Source organism: Thunnus thynnus, chromosome 6 (genome assembly GCF_963924715.1).
Source record: "Thunnus thynnus chromosome 6, fThuThy2.1, whole genome shotgun sequence".
In the NCBI taxonomy this organism is placed as follows: Eukaryota; Metazoa; Chordata; class Actinopteri; order Scombriformes; family Scombridae; genus Thunnus; species Thunnus thynnus.
This window is the reverse complement of record NC_089522.1, coordinates 110,712-130,875: the sequence shown is the minus strand read 5'-3', so window position 1 is coordinate 130,875 and position 20,164 is coordinate 110,712. Positions and strand designations below refer to the sequence as shown.

General features: G+C 42.0%; 1 protein-coding gene across 1 annotated transcript; it reads right to left on the bottom strand.

Moving 5' to 3' along the window:
• Positions 1-2,199: 2,199 nt before the first annotated feature.
• Positions 2,200-18,977, bottom strand: LOC137183929 (histone-lysine N-methyltransferase SUV39H1-like). The gene is made up of 6 exons (XM_067591148.1): positions 18,872-18,977; positions 17,907-18,052; positions 12,977-13,636; positions 8,674-8,820; positions 6,416-6,545; positions 2,200-5,178 (listed from the first exon to the last, which is right to left on the bottom strand). The coding sequence occupies exons 1-6, from the start codon at positions 18,888-18,890 to the stop codon at positions 5,045-5,047; spliced, it is 1,236 nt and encodes a 411-aa protein (XP_067447249.1). The 5' UTR covers positions 18,891-18,977; the 3' UTR covers positions 2,200-5,044.
• Positions 18,978-20,164: the final 1,187 nt, after the last annotated feature.

Genomic DNA, 20,164 nt, shown 5'->3' with positions numbered 1-20,164 from the left:
CACACCACAGTCACACAACCACTGACCTCAGTACCTATGTAACATAAAACCCTCTGACACATAAAATAGAATACATACTGAATAATACATAAACATAAACATATAATACAAAGAATATATAAAGTAAAATACAACGTTTTAAAAGAACTGTGAAGCTGACTGAGAGAAAAGCTAATTAAAAGCTAAAGTGAGGAAATAAGTTTGGAGCTTTATTTTAAAAATGTTTAGCGAGCTGTCCTCTGCTTTTCTTTCTGTTGCTGGAATCTCCAATAAACCAGCAGCAGATGATCGCAGTGTTCTTAAAGACAAAAGGTTAACAAGGGAGTTAGCGATGTAGCTTGGTCCTAGGCCATTACGGGCTTTGTATGTAACTAGGAGGACCTTAAAGTCAGTTCTAAATGTTACAGGAAGTGGTTCTGTGGTTCTGGTTAATAGCCGAGCTGCAGAGTTTCGACTGAGCTGAAGTGTTTTTTGGGGGGAGGCCAGAAATGAAGGCATGAATTAGTTTTTCAGCATCTTTTTGGTTTATAAAAGGTCGTTCTACTTGTTTCTAAAGTGGAAAAATTATATTTTTGTCACTTTATTAATGTGGGACTTGAATCTTAGACAACATCAAGACCAAGGCAGATGTCATGTTCCTCAGACACGAGATCTCCAAGGCTGACATAAAACTTTCTCCCTTTGATGTTTTGAATCAGTTTAACACACAGACAGAAAGACGCACCTCTCCAGATGATTGATTAGGATATCATGGCCGACTGTATCAAATGCTGCGTTCAGGTCTAAGAGGATAAGAAACGAGACCTCGTTTTCATCAGTTTAGTCTGAGGTCTCTGATTATTTTACTGTTAAGATGTTTTATTACTGTTAGTTCATTCTACACAACAGTGTTCATCTATCAAAGTTAAAAGACATCAAACATGAAGGAACATGTTCTTCAAACCAGGAGATCAAATCTAAACACTTCCCGTCATGTTTACTCTGGCAGTAAACATGACATCACTACAGGATAAATCAGGATAATTTCATAATTATGTGAAGATATTATGCAAGAAGGATCCTCAACGTGCTGCTGTATCAGATCCTTTACCAGAGAACAGGACTCGACATCGGCTTCACTCAGAAATGTTTTGCTTCTTGTTCCTTCGTTGGATGTTTGTTTTCAGTTCATCTGCTGAATAAAGTTTCACCTCAAATCTCAATCTAACTTGTGTACATACAAGCGTGATATGTGACATCACAACAGTGTTATGACCCTCAGTCATTACTGTGTTTCTGCTTCTACAATAACCTCTCTCTCTCTCTCTCTCTCTCTCTCTCTCTCTCTCTCTCTCTCTCTCTCTCTCTCTCACCCCTCTAGTGTGTATTCTGACTGCGTGCAGGTGCTGCTCCCTGATTGGCCCGGGTGCCGGGATAGCTGATGGCTGATTGGCTGGGGCAGATGATTTAAACTCCAGCTGATGCCGGCTCCCTCCCCCCTCTCTCTCTCTCCCATTTCCAACGGTGGCGCCCGTCCTGCTAACTTTAGTGTGTGTGTTAGTCACATGTATGTGATCGGTCCAGCCAGGTCTGCTACGCATGTTCGTCTCTGTTAGACGGTAGATCCTTGTACGTTGTAAATATTTGCACAAATGTAAGTAGCAGTCATAGTTAGTAAGAGTGAGAAGCCCTTTTTTCAGGGTTTAGTTTACTTTAGTTTGTTGTTTTGGGCTCAACTCTGTAAAATAAACTGCTACAGTGACCTTTGACGGTTGTTGGGACTGGGAAGAGCGGTTTCCCTTCGACTGGGGACCTAACAATAGGAGGAACTCATGACCCAGATTCAGCAGTGTTGGTGATGCTTTAGTTGTAGTTACATGATTTTGTCTACTTGTTTCACCAGTGCAGCCAGTATGAAGGACCAGTCCTCCCTGAAGACTAAACGTTTACATTTTTCCATCACTCGTTTCATGTATTTGTCCTGATAATGAGCAGATGGATGCGGGGTGTACCATGCGCTGCACTGTGTTGGTTGATACAACAGGAGGAAGTGAAACTCAAACATTTCCTGTTCAATGTGTCTGTGAAGCTACATCTGGTCTAAAGCACCATCTAGTGGTCCAGAGGGTTTCATACTCTGAGAGTGAAGACTACAAGACACTCAACACTTTCTTATAAAATTTAGCAAAACAAACTCCAACAATGAAAAAAGGTAGCCTGTTATCTTTATAACCATTTATTTACATTGTTTTTGTTCTTCACCTATAAGAAAATCACACTGATAAAAAACAAGCATTAATAACTAAAACATTTAAATATACACACTGTAAAACAATCAGCTATTTGACCACAAAATACATACTGTATACAATCACTAGAGCGACCCAAAGTAGATAGACATTGTAATTATAGATCCCCCTCAACTCACATCACCATTAAAGGGCCAGTTCACCATAATCACAACTAAAAAGATCCACTTACCCTCTTGGTGTTGGGCCATGCAGATAGTTTGAGTTTTATCAGTTGAGTCTTGAGAAGTTGAGTCAGTTTTCATGGGAACCATTTCTTTGGTAGAAAGTAAGTGGGAAATAGTTTTTTGTTGTAATCTGGGTGAACTGAGCCTTTAACCCAAACAGAGTTTCCCCCACAATGACACTGAAGTAGTATCCAGGTATGAAACATGTCCAGAAAACTATATTTTGTAATGTGCGGATGATCCTCCAGCTCTGTGGCTGGTAACGGGAGCACCGAGCACACAGACACACCCAGCGAGTCACTTCCTCACAGCAGTTTGTCTGTAGGTGCAAGCTGACTGCATGGAAACCACATCTCTGGTAGATCTGCATGACATGTTGATTAGGAGTGGAAAGGCGGTCACAGCTCAACACTGACAAGTCAGAGGTGTTTGAAGACTAAAGACCTGAAGTGCCTGTCAGATCATCTGAAACCCTTCTGACGGCAGACTGTGGTTGGAGTGGTGGTGGGGCGGGGGCTGTATCCAGTTTTGTAACTTTCAAATAGAAAGTGACAACCTGTCCACTTCACAGACTTCACTCTCCATGTGATCAAGTGAATGCCACACAATGACTGTTGGAGGAGAGACTCAGAGTGTCATCAGGACTACGAGGACACAGGAAGACCAAGAGTTGATGTAGAGAGATCAGGGAGGCAGTAAGGTGTGATGGCAGGTTTTATCTCCAGCGACCAATGTGGACTCTGGACAACACATCTTAAAAACCGGTTCTGATTCTTATTAAGACCTCAACGACCACACGAGTGACGAGACTGAAGGTAAAAGAAATAAAAGCACTATGAACCTCACAACTACAGAATCTCAATTTATTATTTTTGTTTACTTTTTTTAGTGTTTTATAATTCAAGTCCAAATAAATACAAACGATAAACAACAAAACATAGAAAATCTCAGTTTAGAGAGAAACAGAATCATATTTGCTCTCAGATGGTTCGGGTCCATGGATGGTTGTTCAGAACTGGTTGTTAGGATGTGTTGTCCCTGTTTATAGAAACAGCTTTACTCAAAGGGGGGCGGGGGGCGGGGGGGGACACCAGCAGTCATAGTGTTGCACTCGGCTGTTCACATGAAGAGTGACATAAATAGTTGCATTATGAATGATAAGGCTTGAGAGAGAAGACTGACTCCTGACTCCTCCCTCACCGCCACACAGCTGGCCAATCGCTGCGTGAGGAGGGCGTCAACGTCAGCTTGTCTGTTTTGGAGGGGGGGGGAGGTTTAATGGGACAACCCTGCATTGTTTTGCTGAGCCTTCTGCGTTGGCTCCCCCGCTGACTCAGAGCACTGCCCCCATTCAGATGACTGAGGGGGGGTTGTGCGTTGGGGCTGCGGGGCTGCAGAGGCCTGTGGCGAGAAAACTGATCCAGAATGAAAAACGCAACCCAACATCACAGCCAGCGATCAGACTGATCAGAGCTGCCATGAGGACGAGGGGAGGACGTTTCCTTTTGTTTGATAACTTTAAAAGTAAAGTTAGACTTTACTGTCATTTAACGGAAAAAGACGAGAGAAAGAAAGAAAGAGAGAGAGAGAGAGTCGAATGAGAGGAATAAAACGTTATTTTCTGATTGGTTCACAGTGATTACAAATAAACAACCTCACCCCCCTGCAGATGTGCGCCGCAGCGTCTGGTTTGGTCTGAACACGGCCAGAGTGGAAGCCTGCTCACTGACACAGTTTCTTTTCATCTCTATTATTTTCTACGAATGTGCCGACTGTTTGCCCAAAACCTTTCATGACAACTGTGTGATCATTTGTTGGAGAATTACTCTTCCATCAGTGTCCACGTTCTGTCACTCAGGCGTCGACATAATGATCTGTTCCTCAGAGTAGCCACAACATGTAAAATACGACTCCAATAATACTTTTAAAAAGCTCATGACAGTTTATAACGGACCTGACAGCAGCTGAATCCATCTCATCGTCCGCCAAGCGGATCAGACCAAACTCACACTGAACACCGTCACTGAATATCTACCTTGTACATTTAGTTTACCTGGTTTAATCCGTACGTGGCCTCCTGGATTCATGTAGATTATTAACACAGTGCAGTTATTATAAGTTTCCAGTTTATTACATTGTCTCCCACCCGCAGTGACATCACTACAGCGCTCTGACAAGTCAAAACACACCAAAGACCCAAGTTGTAGTAATTATCACCCACATGTCAGGAAAAGTCTCGGGCAAATAACCAGCGACAGTAAAGGTTCAATGAAGAAGTAAACGGCCGTTCATTCATGTGCTGCACTCCGTATGGACGGGCTAATATACACGCTAGATCACTCTTCTATCATCTATCCTGAAATTTAAAATGGGACGGAGAAAGATATCTTAAAGCACTGATGCAGTGTTCAGTTGATGGGAAACCAAGAGGCTCTGCACTCTGTCGGAGTATGTTAGGTTGCAGTTTGTCATGTTCACATGTTGGACTTCAGCTTTCATGAAGTCTAGAAAAAGAAACATTTGTATAAAAATCTGTACAATTTTCCACATCTTTCCCCGGATGACTGTTCTGTTACCAGTGGTACCGTGTCAGAACAGGTATTTTCTACACGAGTCTGATCCACACCGGCACTCCACTCGAATCCTCTTCTTCGGAGAGCTGGGGAGTCCCGCTAAACTGAAACTGGAGTCCATTTTGGTGCTTTCTGTGTCGACTGGATCAACTGGAAACAAACAAAAGTCAGGTTGGCAAGTTATTTTCAATCTCATATTCTCAGTTTGACCTACACACCTCTAAACGTTCAGCTGACTATTGACCCTGCAGAGTAAACTAACGACGCTTCGGTCCTCAGACCTTCATCAGTAAAGATTCATATGAACAAAGAGCAGCGAGATGATATATATGTAGATGTAAAACATAGACAGAAGGCTTCGGTAGCAGCCAGCGGCCACCAGAACAAACTCCAGAAAGAGTTTAGCTGTGATGATGTGTCCAGTCCAGCAGCCTGTACGGCCCACTGTGGTTCTGTGTGGTTCATGTCTCTGGAGCTCCAAACACCCGTTTAGATTGTGTGGAAGCAGCCAAACACAGTTCAGGACACCGAGGGATCCAGCAGTGGACTGTTGCTGACTCACTTTATATGAAGGACTTAAAGGTTGCTCAGATCTAGAAAAACCGAAGCATCCACTTCAAGTAGTTCTGCATTTAGCAGATTTACCCAGATTCAGAACCACAGCCCTCTAGAGACCAGTGAAACCAGTCTGGTGGTTTTCACTGGACTTAGCTTACAGTCACACATCGGTAGAAGACTAAAGACGGACAGCTTACATGTAGAAAACAACAATCAAATCTTGATATTTTGAAAACTGATATTTTGATCATCATGCCGCCAAGAAAGACTTGTTGATAAACCGGTGACCACAATGGAACCAGGTCTGTGAGGAAGCAGAGGTATGTGGATTAGAGAGAGAAAGGCTTGATGGAGGTTCTTGGGATGAAACTACAGATGTTTCCTGACCTGATGACAGTTGCTACAACAAAAGGGCTCAATTCTCACATTGTTCTAAAACACAACCAAAGACCTGCAACTTAAAATCATGTTTCAATCTGCAAACACACATCGATTAAATCATGAATTCACCCCAAACCTGAAAAAAAAGAAAGAAAAATATCTAAATTTCAGGGCTGAGAATCTGGAAAAGAATGAAGGAGCTTCTTTCCTGAAGGACGCCGCCGTCAAAGACCAACAGATGTTTAAATGCAAAACATTAATCCTGCAGGTCAGCAGGATTTTCCGTGAGTCTAGACATCATCTCCAAAGATCTTTCATAGTTAAAACTGATACTGTTTAAGACATTTTCTGGCCTTAAATCTTAAAAACCTAGTTTAAAACCTTTTAAGACCTTTTGAGGGATCTGCGGACGTCCTGGTTTAAATCTGCTGAGTCAGACGTCACTTACTTTGCATCTTGTAGTCGAAGGTGAGCTCCTCTCCCACCTGAATGGCTCGTGTTGAAAACAAAGCGATTCTTGGGAGCCTCTCGTCAATGTTGTCGATGAACACGTTGAATACCTGCAGGTTGGGGTTACACTGCGAAAAGAGCAAAACCAGGTGTGAGGAACTGTTGAACCAGTCTGACTGAATAAACTGCGTCATGATCACTGCACATTTACTCTACAGATGTACATACAGCTAGATTATTAAAAATAAACAATCTTCCCATCAATCATGATTTTTATCTGAATGATCCAGTATCGATTCTCTTTGCATATCGGCCATCTCTTAGTAAACTAAACGTTGTGTGTATTCAGTGGTTACTTCTTGTAGACCTGCGTTAAATGAGAAGCTTTATTGTCGTTAACGGTATCGGTTGTCCTGCTCCATACAGAGGCAGCAGTAAAACATTATCAGCTATGACTATGACAAAACAAGATTTGCAGATTATTTCTCTCATATCAGAAAACATTAGTTGTGATGGTGACATCACATCTGTCCGGCCAGTCATGATCAACAGCAGGAACTAAAGCAGAACCCGGGGCTGTGGTTACGTTATGTTTCCTGCAGGGGAACTGGGCTCCTCCAGAACTGGTGTTGATGACAAGTTCTGAGGTGTGTTTGAAATCACATCCTAACATACTGCCTCCTACATTCTCAAACAGTATGTACTGCATACTGCGTACTGAATGAACGATTAGGTATGCCTTCACTAGCAGACTGTTTACACTGAAGTGTGCAGCCAAATATCCCAGAATGCATTTCACACCAACCGGCAGCAATAGCGGAGATTTTAAAGCAGGTTAAAAGCTGTTGTAATTTTCGTTGTAGCTAATATGTCATTTTATTCATTTTTAATATTTTTTCAGGTGAGAAAGTAACCATATAGATTAACAATGTGTGGTCAGTTTTCGGAGATGTGAGGAGCCGCTGGCCGGGACCAGCCCGTCATCTCAGCTGCTCGCAGCCCGACTCCTGCGTCGTCATCCCGGGAAGAACATGATCCATGAACTGATCTGTGCAGCTCTCTGGTGATTCACCGCTGGCTCTGATGTCTCTGCAGCATTTAGATATATGATATAAATCCTTTTGGAAGATAAATGTTGGTCTCACAGATGAAATCTAACAATTGAAGCTGCAACATTAGTTTGACTGTAAAGTGAAGCTTCATGTTTTTACTGGACAGAACAGCAGCGCTGCCTCTACGGCTCTACACACTGTCACCACATTTCAATAAATATAAATTAATAAAATGAACAGATCAGTCTATATTAAATTTCGTTTTATTTTATTAAGCTACATAACAGTTTGGATTTTTATTCCAGTTACATTACAGACTGAATAACATCATTTACTGCAGCTCTCTTGTTAGTGGAGCTTTGAGTTGAGATTATTTTGTCTCAGTACAGTCAGATACGTAACCGCGGGAACATGATTTCAGGTGGGGGTCCGGGGTTACCGACTATTAACCCCCCCCCCCCCCGCAGAGGCACATCGGTGTAACTTCATTGATTATTTAAATATCCAGACACACCGACAGGTTCGGTCAGGATCTAATATTAATTAATGTTCTGTGATCTATTACACACAGCCCAGGTTCATACAAGCATATATAGCTCTGTGTTATATCATGTAACAAAGAGCTGCAACGATCAGTTCAGGGATCATGTTCTCCCCAAGATGACGACGGACGTTGACCGTCAGATCATCTCAGGAGTCGGGCTGCTAGCAGCTGAGATGAGCGGCTGGTCCCGGCCAGCGGCGGCTCACATTATTGACCAGGCGTTATTTGGATAACTTGACCCCATATTGTGAATCTAAATGGTTACTTTCTCTCCTGAAAAAATATTAAAACTTAATAAAGTGGCATATTAACAGTCCTATTACAATTACACCAAAATTACACCTTGAAGCTTTTAGCCTGGCTCATCTCCTCCGTTGCGTAGTCTGAAGAGACGCAATGCATTGTGGGGCAGTTGAGTACGTCCAGTAAGCTCACGCCACATACTCAGAAATTCTTGCTAATGTAGAATACATCCAGGTATTTCTCACATACACAAAATCCACAAACTATGCAGTTGGAACGCACTACATACTCAGTGTGACGTCATACTCAGTATGAATAGTACGTTAGTCTGTGGTTTCGAACACGGCCCCGGTGTCGGGACACAGCGCTGCGACCCTTCAACCTCCTGCAGTTCTCTACACAGTTTACGACACTCACACTGTGGTTGACAAAGTGAGAGATGTTGCCTTGATGTGCTGCATCCACTGTGTACACGTCCTCCACATAGTCCAGATCAAACAGGTACGTGGAGCCTTGGCGGTCGTAGACGTGGCCCCGCCTCTCTGCTTCATCTGTCGTGATGATCTGAAGGAAACAGTTCAAACAGGAAAATACTGAAAATGTTCATATATTTTCATATTTTGTCATTTTGGATTCAACACAACAACTGAAACCTGATGTGTAGTAACAGTATCAGTTATTAAACCCAAACATGGACGTTAAGTGACTAGAAAAGTAGAATTAATCCTTTAAAACTTACTTTAAGTCACTGGGTTCACTTCTTGTTGACAGTGTAATGTTGAACATATTGGATCAAATTATATTAAAAGGGTATTTCTAGTATTAATCTCATCATTTAAAGTGTATTCAGTCTCTTTCACTTGTTTCACATTTTGTTATGTTGCAGCCTTTTACTAAAATCATTTAAATTCATTTTTCCCTCATCAATCTACACTCAATTACCCCATAACGACGACGCAAACAACAGGATTTTAGAAAACTGAAATATCACATTTACTATAACAATAATAATATAAATGATCATCTTTGAGATGTTTCTACACCTTGACTGGTGTCCACCTGTGTTAAATCCAATTGATTGGGCAGATTTGGAAAGGAAAACACCTGCTATACACGTCTCACAGCTGACGATACATGACGTGGAAGGAAGTGTCCGCAGAGCTCAGAGACGGGGTTGAGTCGAGGTACGCATCTGATGAAGACTACAAACATTTCTGCTGTATTGAAGGTTCAGCTCCGCTCAGCCGCCTCCATAATTCTTAAAGGGAAGAAGTTTGGAACAACCAGGACTCTTCCTACAGATCGGTTCAATATATCGAACAAGTAAATAAATAAAATCAATTCATAAATTTAATAAAAATTGCTGGAACCTTCAATAGTAAATAAGTCGTAACATTATCATATAAATGTAAAACAGGACTTCAGTCTGACTGGTTTTATATGAAATAACTGTCAGTCCTGATCTACATGGTGGAGTGATGTGTGTTCGCTGTAGCTAACGTTAGTCCAGCTGTTGGAATACTGTCGCTCCAACTTACTGCCACCACTAAAATGCATTTACACTCAGAGCAGAGTGTCGTTTATATAGTTCATCACTAACGTGTTGATTTGGTTGGAAACGTGTGATTAGCGTCCTGCTAGTCCTGGATGTTAGCATCGTAGCGCTGCTCTCTGCTGTCCGACACTCAGCTCTCAGCCTGCATTAAGCGAACAGCTGCTTCTGTTCAAGATGCTAGTTTAGCGTTAGCATTAGCCTCAGATAGCTAAACTGGACATCAGCCAAACATCGACTCAGTGGAATTTTCACAACTTTATGTTTCAGTTTTCATCAACGCGACAGCGAGCAGATCGAGGAACACTGTGACTTTTTTCTTCCTTTTCTTCCTTCCTGTTTTACAGTTTGTGCGTCGCTGAACCAAACACTCCTGTAACCACCCTGATGAACGAGGCTCCACCTGGTGGCGCAACCGCATACTGCAGCTAATCTACAGAGCATTTCCTGACAGTTACACTGCTCGTCTCTCATCCTCTGTATTATCAGTTAATATGTTAGTCGGTTAAATTATTAACAGCAAGTGATTTATCATTGATATCCCTACACAACATCATCTAACTTCAAACAAAACATCCATTTCAGCTGAAACACTATCTCATGAAATGAACCATACACTGATTATTTGTATTGAACAATACAGACAATTGTGAATTATGACTAATATCTATTTCACATATTCATTCATTAAAACACTTTGGGGTTTTTGTTTGCTAAAACAGGAAGATCAAAGTAAGATGATAAGGCTCCACGTCATATCAGTCATGACCAACAAAATAAATAATATAATTAGATTGATAAGAGCTGCAACTAAGAATTATTATTATTAAAAATGTTCCTAGAGCTCAAGTTGACATCATCAAATGTCTTTTTGTCCAAGCAAAAGTCCTCAACAGTAATGTTTAATTTACTGTGAAGGCCTTTACACTCTGGGGACATGATGAAGAAACGACATGATGAACACTTCGCATCAAAACTGTTCAAACTGACGGCGAAACAAATTTATGACAGAAACATGAATTTTCAAAAGAATTTGACAGAGAAGCTGAACGCAGGTCAGGATATAACACTCTCCTCTTCTTTTGTTGAGTGAGGAAGAGGAGGAAAGATCATCAACATCATGCAGTGATGATGATGATGATGATGATGATGATGATGATGATGATGATATCCGACCTGCGTTCAGCGTCTCTGTCAGCCGCACAAACTGCTTCACCAGCTGATTGACAGCACAAATTTACTGAACCAGTAAATGCAGCGTTAGCATTTATAAATACGTGATGATGATGATGATGATGATGCATGAATCAATATATTGATTGACTGATTTCTTTGATTGTGCAGCCTTCCTGTCTGTCTGCAGTGAAACAGGCGAGCTCACAGACAGACTGATCAATCAATGTCGACACCGTCGATACATTCTGACATCAGCGCCCTCGCAGGCCTTCATCATGAACAGTAAACAGCTGTCTGTGCAGATTACATCACTTTTAATATTAAAATAATATTTCTCTCATTTCAGAAGCTGGAATCAACATTTTTGCTCTGAAATGACTGAACAGAATAGTTACAGATCCGTGTTTTGTCATTCGACTAACAGATTAATCAATAATCACTTCAGTGGTAGATTTAATGAACATGTTATCTCCATCAGCAGGATGACTGAGCCTTAAAGCTCGTACTCAACATTATTAACGTCCCGACGAGGCTGACAGCTGCAGTGAGCGGAGCTGGTGACGGTCATTAAGACTTCAACAGTAGAATAAGTTTTAAAGTCTGTCAGTGATGCAGCCTGAGAGAGAACAGACTGGACTGATTATCGTCTGTGATACCTGATATAACAGCTACAGGAGTCTCATGTTTTAATGCTGTTGTTCATCGTTTGTGATGTGAAAACGTCAGAAATAAAAAGTTTGCATCCTGGTATCAGTTCAGTTATAAAACGCACCGCGGAGCGTCTCTCCTGCCCGATACACCAACTGAGTGACATCATGAGTCAGATTTTGGTAGATGTCAAAACTAACGACAAAGTCTCTCCTCTGTTGCCACGAGTGACCAATAGGATCCAGATGTGTCAGCAAAGACATTTTGTTTGTGTCCATCTTGAATTGTTTAATAAAGCTTGAGAGGAGATTTGAATTTCATGAAACTTGCAAAACAAAACTAAGTGAAATGAAACCATCTCCCTCCTGCTTTACTATTCTTTCATCATTCATTTATCCTGCGGTCAGCTGAAGATAATACGACTGTTTTCAGTTAACATATTTAAACTGAAGCGGAGATCAGGAGTAACTTGTAGCGTGTGCACGTTCATGCGAAGGGGAGTCGGAAACTTCTACGACACCTGCTGCTGTCGGCGCTGCCAGCCGGAGAGTCAACTGGGCGGTAGAGGAGGAGACGCAGAGACGCAGAGACGCAGAGACGCAGAGACGCTGGTACACGTCTGTTTAAACAGGAGTTTAATCAGCTGCGCTGCATTGAACAGCGGAGCCGAAGGCGTCAGAGCTCGGAGCAGAAACACCGTCAGTCAGTCTGCGTCGCTGCTGTTCTCCACTTCCATGGTGGTTTATTACATCACTGAAAACTGGTGGTGTACTTTCAGTTAAGGGCTCGGTATCAACCTGTATGAATGAATGAATTTATCAAACATTTGATGACTTTGATGATTTGTACTAGAGCCCAATCGATATATCAGTCAGCCGATATTATCAGCCGATATCAGCTGATCAGAGATATCAGTATCAGCGTCGTCAGACGTCAACGTCGTCTGATATGCACTGTGATACTTTTTCAGTTTTTTAAAGTTGTAAAGTCAGTATTTTATGTATATTTGATCCTTTTGCTTAATTCAAATGTAATATATATGTACATGTTTTTATATGTGTTGTGTGTTTTTTATTTATAGTTATTTATAATTATTAGTTCTCAGTGAAGTTTACTGTTTCAGTGCCCTGAGGTCATTTTATACAATAAAGTTTACAGTTAAACTGTAATATGATATACATAATAAAACATAATATCATTACAGAGAAATGTTTGTTTATATTCTGTATGTGTATCAGATTATCGGCTGATATATCGATTCCATAATTTCTTTACTTCCTAGTATCATATCAGTCCCAAAAGCCCGGCACTGGTCGAGGTCTAACTAGTGCTGGCCGGTCTTACCTCGCCCACGTACTCCATGACGAATGTGTTCTTCTTGATATGCTGCAGCGTGCGGACGCCCCATCCCCGGCCGTTCTCTGTCTTAAAGATGCACAGGTCGAACTGGATGCCTTTCTGCACCACTCTGTTGGGACAGTCAGGGTCACAGCTGCACTGGGAGTTACACTCATATATGGGCTGTCCCGGTCGGATCCGGACCTGGCCCCGGTCGTTGTAGGCCATGCGGTGCAGAGAGGCCCCGGGGCAGCAGCCGTTCACTGGCTCCTCAAAACAGTTCTTACACTCACAACCCACAGCCATCTCGTCTAATACGATGCCCTGGCCCACTTTGTAATTGTTGATGTAGGTGAAGTTTTTCGGTGGGCCCTCAAGGTCCACGTCATTCTGGACAAAGATGCGACCGGGGTGGTTGCGAGTGTAGTTTAAATGGGCCTCCCAGCGCTGCAGACTCAGACGGAGTTTGGCTTTCTGAATCAGGAAGAACGACACTTCCTTGTCCAGCTTTTTAGGGATGCTGCGTCTCTTGTGGCGCCTCAGCTCCTTTTCCAGATCCATGTGGAACTGCTTCATCAGTTTGGGGCATTTGAGGTTCCTCCTGGGTTCCCAGGTGTTGTCTGACTCTGGGAAGCCCCTCCATTTGACCAGGTAGAATTCCTCCTCCTGAAACACACAACAACTTCAATTTGAGCAGAAGATTGGATTCTTTCTGATCCCTTACAGTGTTTCCCCTAGGACTTCTTTCAGGGGGGGTGGACCCCCAGACCCCCAGAAACTACTAGTATTGTAGGTAGGGATGGGCGCCCTATCGTTAGGGTTTTATTGATACTCCTACTATTAGGGGTGTGTGATCTGATGATGTTAGATTGTGAACGATTAAAATGTCTCCACAGTCTGACTCTACAGAGATAGTTGGTATTGAGCCACAGCGCACAACGAATCAGTTCAGCTCCTTGACGGAGCACAGTCTGCTAGCAGGAAGCTGACGGCTAACAGCACTGACCAGCGAGTACCTGGTATTACATCTTAAATCTGCTGGAGACAATGACCCTAAGACGAGGATGTCAGGTAAACATGAGCTCACAGCAGAGCAAACTATCTGCACGGTTCACATCAGGAGACCAAACTCTGTTTTTAACGGTAAACGTTGAGCATCATGACGTCGCCAGCTCACCGGTTAGCGCACAGATTTGATTCTTGGTAGCGTGTTTGTGAAATCTACGGCAGTTTTAATGCACATCATGTTAAACTGACAGCTGGGCTGCAGGTAAACGCCACCGTTTAGCGGTTCGCTCACCTGCTAACTGGTAGCAGTAACTTCTGTCATGTGATGTCAGCTCTGGTGTTCTGTGTAGAGCAACAACAGTAACGTTTACGACAGCAGAGTCACAATATAAACTCAGTAATCTCTCACTGGAAACGTCAATAACTAATTAATATTCCTGCTGATGTCAGTCAAAAACCAGCGACAGAGGAGAGGACAGAGAGCGGAGGCCGCCTGCAGGACGACCATAAAAATAACTTTTAGAAACTGTTGCAGTGTTGAGGGGCGTCTCTAGTCGCTAGGCGGCCGTGTCACGCATACTTGGCGTCAACAGTGTTGTCATAGCAGCGTACAGTTAAGCAGTTATTGGTATCGGTGTATCGGTGCACTCCCGCTATCCTGCAAGTATCAGTTATATTTGTTTTTATTGGTTGCTTTCAAGAGGGGCGGGGGGTCCTGTTGGCGGCGAGGCAAAGGTAGAGGAAACATACATCCATCTTTTATCATGTCTGACGTGTTCCTGCACGCCAGACTTAATATTAAAGAATATTACACTGATACAAACTACTTGTACTTGTTTGATCCTCTAATGAATTCTATTTAAGTTATTTTATGTGTTGTTGTTGTGTTGTTGTTGTGTTGTTGTTGTGTTGTTGTTGTGTTGTTATTGTGCTCCAAACAGTTGCAGCTCTGCCTGTCAAACAGTCTGTTAGGGTGAAGCCTCACCCAGTCTTATCTGAACTTATCTGTGTGTGCCTGTTGAGAGTTTCTACCCCGGACATGTTCATCAGTTCAGTTTCCTTTAGAAAAACCTCAAGATGAAGCACGAATTAATCTGCACTGAGCAACAGGAACTATAGGAGAGTTGATACTACAGCAGCATGTGTGGTTAAGTTTATAACTCAAAGTGAAATGCCACCAATTCTCCACCTCAGCGTCTGTTTCCAGGTGTTCTACGTGAGAAAAGTCGTATTAAGTCTGTGTGAAATCTGATAACAGTGTTTCCCCTGTAACAGTACAAAAAATATGTTTTTAAATGCCAAAAATAACCAAATATCCATTCATTCAGAAATCAGTAACATTTGGGAGCCTCTGAGCAGCGCTGTTTCGAAACATGAGACAACGTCTGTGTCGTTGCCATGGAAACTCCTTTTAAGGAATAAGGCAGTACCGGCGAGTGAGCGAGCGTCAGAAAAGTGACGGTGAATGTGAGCAGAGCAGAGGAGAAGGTCAGCAGTAAGGCCGTATTCACACCAAATCTCTCTCTAGCTCGCTCAATCACTGCTTCTCTCTCTCTCTCTCGACATTGCGTAATATGTTTGCATAGCGGGTGGGAAAGAGCGAGCGACAGAGAAGTGACCGTGGATGACGGTGAATGTGAGCGGAGCAGCAGGAAGTTGTCAGTGTGTCAGTTAATAAACGCTGCAGCTTCTCAAGACCAAGAAAAGTCTCGTCTGTTATTCTCCTAAGTTCTGGAAAAGTGAAGGGTGTTAGCTCCAAAGTTAGCAACAATGGGTTAGCCTAGCCTGAAGATGCTAAACAGAGAAATAGAGAACAGAGAAATGTGTGGCTGCTGAGTTCACTGTGTCCTGTTACATCCAACAATCCCCCCAAAAACACACCCAGACCTCTGACCTCCCTGTTGGTGGTGGAGTTGTGGGTAATGCAGGCAAAGAATTAAAAAAACAACATCTGCTTCTCCTAAATCAACTTGGATCATTTCTTTGTGTCGTGAGTCTGACGATTGTTGTTGAGTTGTGATGTGAGAGGGGCCACTGGGTCTGGGCCCGTTCTGTAATCAACAATCACCTGAATGTTACTGAACATAGAGACTCGAGGCTCTCCTGGATAATCTAACAGTCCTACAGATTTATACTCTGACCAGTTTACATTATTCACATTTTATCTGTGATTTTAGCAGACAGCATAGAAAACAACAACACCCAGGAGCCTCGGCTGCCGTTGCTATGGAGAAGAAGCCCTGGACGCGAATCGGAGAGAAATTAATGCAAAGTTCTTTGTCGCTGAAGTTGTAAATTGAAAGTGAACAGATTCACTCTTTAGCTCACGCTCGCAGCACACGTGAATTCATTTTAAGCTCGTTAACTGGTTGTTTCTTACTGAAATGTACTTTAGGAGTCACAGTTCAAATCTACCCTGAAAGTTTTAGGTCCACAGTCTTTTACCTTCAACATGTTATTAATGAACACAGTTGTTCATCTTTTGTACAGATGATTTAACGGGAGAGTTTCATGTTGATTCGGGCCGTAGCGGTGCTCAAACTGTGAGTTGTAACGTTGTCTATGAAGAAAATGAACTTTCAGAACCAGACAAACTGATGCTACAATTGTTAGATTTCATCTGTGAAACCAACATTTGTCTCCCAAAAGGAATTACATCATATCAAAACGCTACGAAGACATTAGAGCCACAGAGCCACACAGATCAGTTCATCAGATCATTTTCTCCCCCTGGCTGGTCTCACCTGGCCAGCAGCTCCTCACATCTCCGAAAACGTCACAACAGATTTACAAACAGGTTTTATTTGGATAAACTGAACACATATTGGTCATCTATTTACTTTAAAGCTTAATAAAGTGACACATTAACAATCCTACAGCAAAGCTTCCAACAGCTTTTAGTTTTAAAGTCTACATTTGGTGGATGGTCTCTCCCCTTCCACTACGCAGCCATGATGGTGACCACTGAGGGTGACGAGTGTCCAGCGTTATGAGTCCACCATCCGGGGACTCATAGTGCCCTACATTTGCCAGACTTGTCAGTGTGAACGCACTAATGCACTCAAAATGGCAAATATAAGAACGGTCTGATTAAACCAGAAATATTAAGGGACTGATATCACTGAATATCTCACAGTATATTCATTAATTAATTCATTAATCACTCGACCTGATTATGTGGAACAATATTAAATGATTGTGTTACAGAAACAGTATTACATCAGTATTTCAAACAAACATACTCTGGTTTTTTTGTGGTCATAACAGTGTTTGTCTGTGTACAGTCACATCCATGCTCTGGTTTCCAGTCAGACCAGTCACACCTCCCCCAGCCTGGATGTGACATCAAACTGTCACACTGTGACGTTCAGGATCAAGACTTCCTGGCTCAGGAGGTGTAGTATATAGATAGTATCTGTTGTGGTTGATCTTTTAAATCCTGTCTGGCTGATGATGTTAATTACATTTTCTTTTACTATAACAATAACATGTCATTTCAAACATAGTACAGACTGCGTCGAACATGGCGCTCACACTCCAGCATCATCACCGTCAGGCCTCACCAAGACTTCTGGTACAATAATACTTGTATTACATTTAGATTGATCTTTAATAGATGTCTGACACTACATGTCAAAATGAGATTATTATTTTTTTTAATTTAGAAAAACACTTGTTTAATGTGTTGGAATCTAATATAAAAGTTTTGCAATAATCAAAGCAAAACTTCTGCTTTTCAATTTGTAATCAGTGTCGGATATTTTTGACTCTGGTCATTTATGATGCTGATTGTTTTACTTGCTGTAATAACGAGGATTTGGCACTAAACTGTTGCATTGCTGTGCAGTGTGATGGCCATGTGACGCACTCTGTAACAGTCTGAAGTGAGCTGTCAGTTAACAGTCGTGTTATAATAGTGAAACCTCACCTTGGTCTTCTTGTAGTCACAGAGGAACTCCACCTCGTACTCGTTGACGTTGGCTCTGCTGACCCCCAGCTGTTTACAATGCAGCCTCTCTCTGCGACACAGGGCTTCAAGATCATCCCAGGACAGCTTACAGGGCACACTGCAATCTGACACAGCATCTCCCTTTAACTACTGTTACATGAACTGACGCTTCACCAAACTCCCTTCAAAAGTCAGCCGACACAAACCGCCACAGCTCACTGCTCAAAGTGCAAAGCAACATACCGCTATTTCAATAGGTACTGAAACTGTCTGGATGCATGGGTAAATACGGCATACATGTACCGCCATGTGGAGCATTTTATCTCAATAAAATCTACTTTTTATTTGATAACTCTTTCGCTTTCTACCGCCAAACACGGCGGCGGAGGACGACAGTGACACAGCGCGTTACTTTGCATTATGTTTTAAAAGAAGGTGACTGACAAGTTGTCCTGATAGCGGTTGTATGGGATTGGACACATACTCATCATGGAAACACCAAACATTAATCAGGAAACACATTTAATGCCATTAGGGACATTTACGTGGCGCGGCATGGCGCGTGAAGCTTGCAGAGTAGTTTTGCCCGCTAAACCGCAGCAGACTGCTCACACAACGCAAACTGCACAAATAGCACAACAAACTATTCAGTTAATGGTTCCTAAAATAAATAACACATTTCTGAACTTAATGACGGTAACTCTGAGTTCATACGCTGAGACAGAGGCCGCATTGAGCTGCACGAGCACTGTAACGTTAGACCACTAACTTCCCAGAGTCTCCGTGATACAACGTTAGGTTAACGCACAACGTCACGTCAACTCAATGAGGAAAGAGTGCACGTTCCGTGTCTTTAAAGGGTTTACATTTACACTAAACCACACAACAAGAGTGGATAACTGTACAATGGAATATAAAATCAATTATCGTCCTTCATGAGTTACCTTTTAAAATTTCCGCCATGTTTTCCGCACAGCCGCCAAAATAGCAGAAACTACATTGGTGGGAAGGATCCTGCAGCAGAGTAGAGTTTAGCGGCTGCTGATTGGATGAGCGTCATCTGTCTGCCCTCTCATTGGTGCAGGTAGTCACGTGGGGTTTGGGTAGGAAGTCAACACGAAGCCTTTGAATTCTCAGTCAAGTGAGGGAGTCTGTGTACAGGACAGTCCGCCTGCTGTTTGTTGTGGAGCGAAACATTTTACCATTTAACAACAAAAAGCTCCAAAAAATAATCTATGGAACTAAACTAGACGGGTCCGTTTGGGTTTCCAGCGCATCTACAAAACCATCAGACCTGCGGAAGATTAAAAAAATGAAAACTTTGTTCCCACAGGTGAAAACAACAGTCATCCTTGTGTTAGATGTCGGCCAATGAATGAATGAATGAAAAGGTGACATGCTGAGGTCAAAGAGGAGACTGAAAACTCCAGGAAGGCAGGCAGTTTATTATAGACTCCATCCTAAATTAACAATAAAATGATTAATGATAAAATAAATAAAATTCAAGACTTTTACAACAACACTTGACTGCTTTCATGTAGGATTTGAATGCAGGACTTTTACTTCTTATGGAGTATTTTTACATTGTCATATTATTCCTTTCACTTAAAGTCCCCCATGACCAAGGTACATTTTAACTGTTTCTTCAATACAACAACACTGGCAGAAACCAGAAAGAAGTTGTTTTTTCCTTTTTTAAAAAAAAAATTTGGGCAATAAACACAAATTCAGCTTGATTTGTTGTTTTCCCTTCTTACTGACAAAACAAATTTATCACTCAATGTTTCATTTTAATTGTTGGATGGGCCCCTAGCTCCTGACAGACAGACATTACAACCACAGACCACACTTGTATTGGCAGCTATGATGATTATAATTGAATAATAATTCATTATTACGCTCTTACTGAGAAGTGCTGCACATAATTTTGTTTTATGACCTACAATGACAATGAAAATGTTTTCATATCAAATGAACAAGCTGTCTGTCATTTTCAAATGTTCTGCTGGTGCATAAAGTAATGCAACAGTGTTTTATTGTATTACGTGTTCATGTTCAGCTGAGTGACCACAAGGCATTATTTCTGTAAATGAAAACACTTTAGTTTTCCTCAGGACGTACTGTGGTCAGTAAAGTCAATAATTCCATAATTAGAAAGATCAATGGTGTAAAACCAACAGCAAACACACCAAAAGTAGTTACCAAAAATGACCAGCAGGTGTCGCACTGTGTGAACC

What these genes read in the sequence shown, in the direction of transcription:
- LOC137183929 (XM_067591148.1), bottom strand. An exon ending in GTGACTACAAGAAGACCAAG is followed by an intron (nt 13,637 to 17,906) that starts GTGAGGTTTCAC and finishes TGTGTGTTTCAG; the next exon opens with GAGGAGGAATTCTACCTGGT. An exon ending in CTCACTTTGTCAACCACAGT is followed by an intron (nt 6,546 to 8,673) that starts GTGAGTGTCGTA and finishes CTCTTTTCGCAG; the next exon opens with TGTAACCCCAACCTGCAGGT.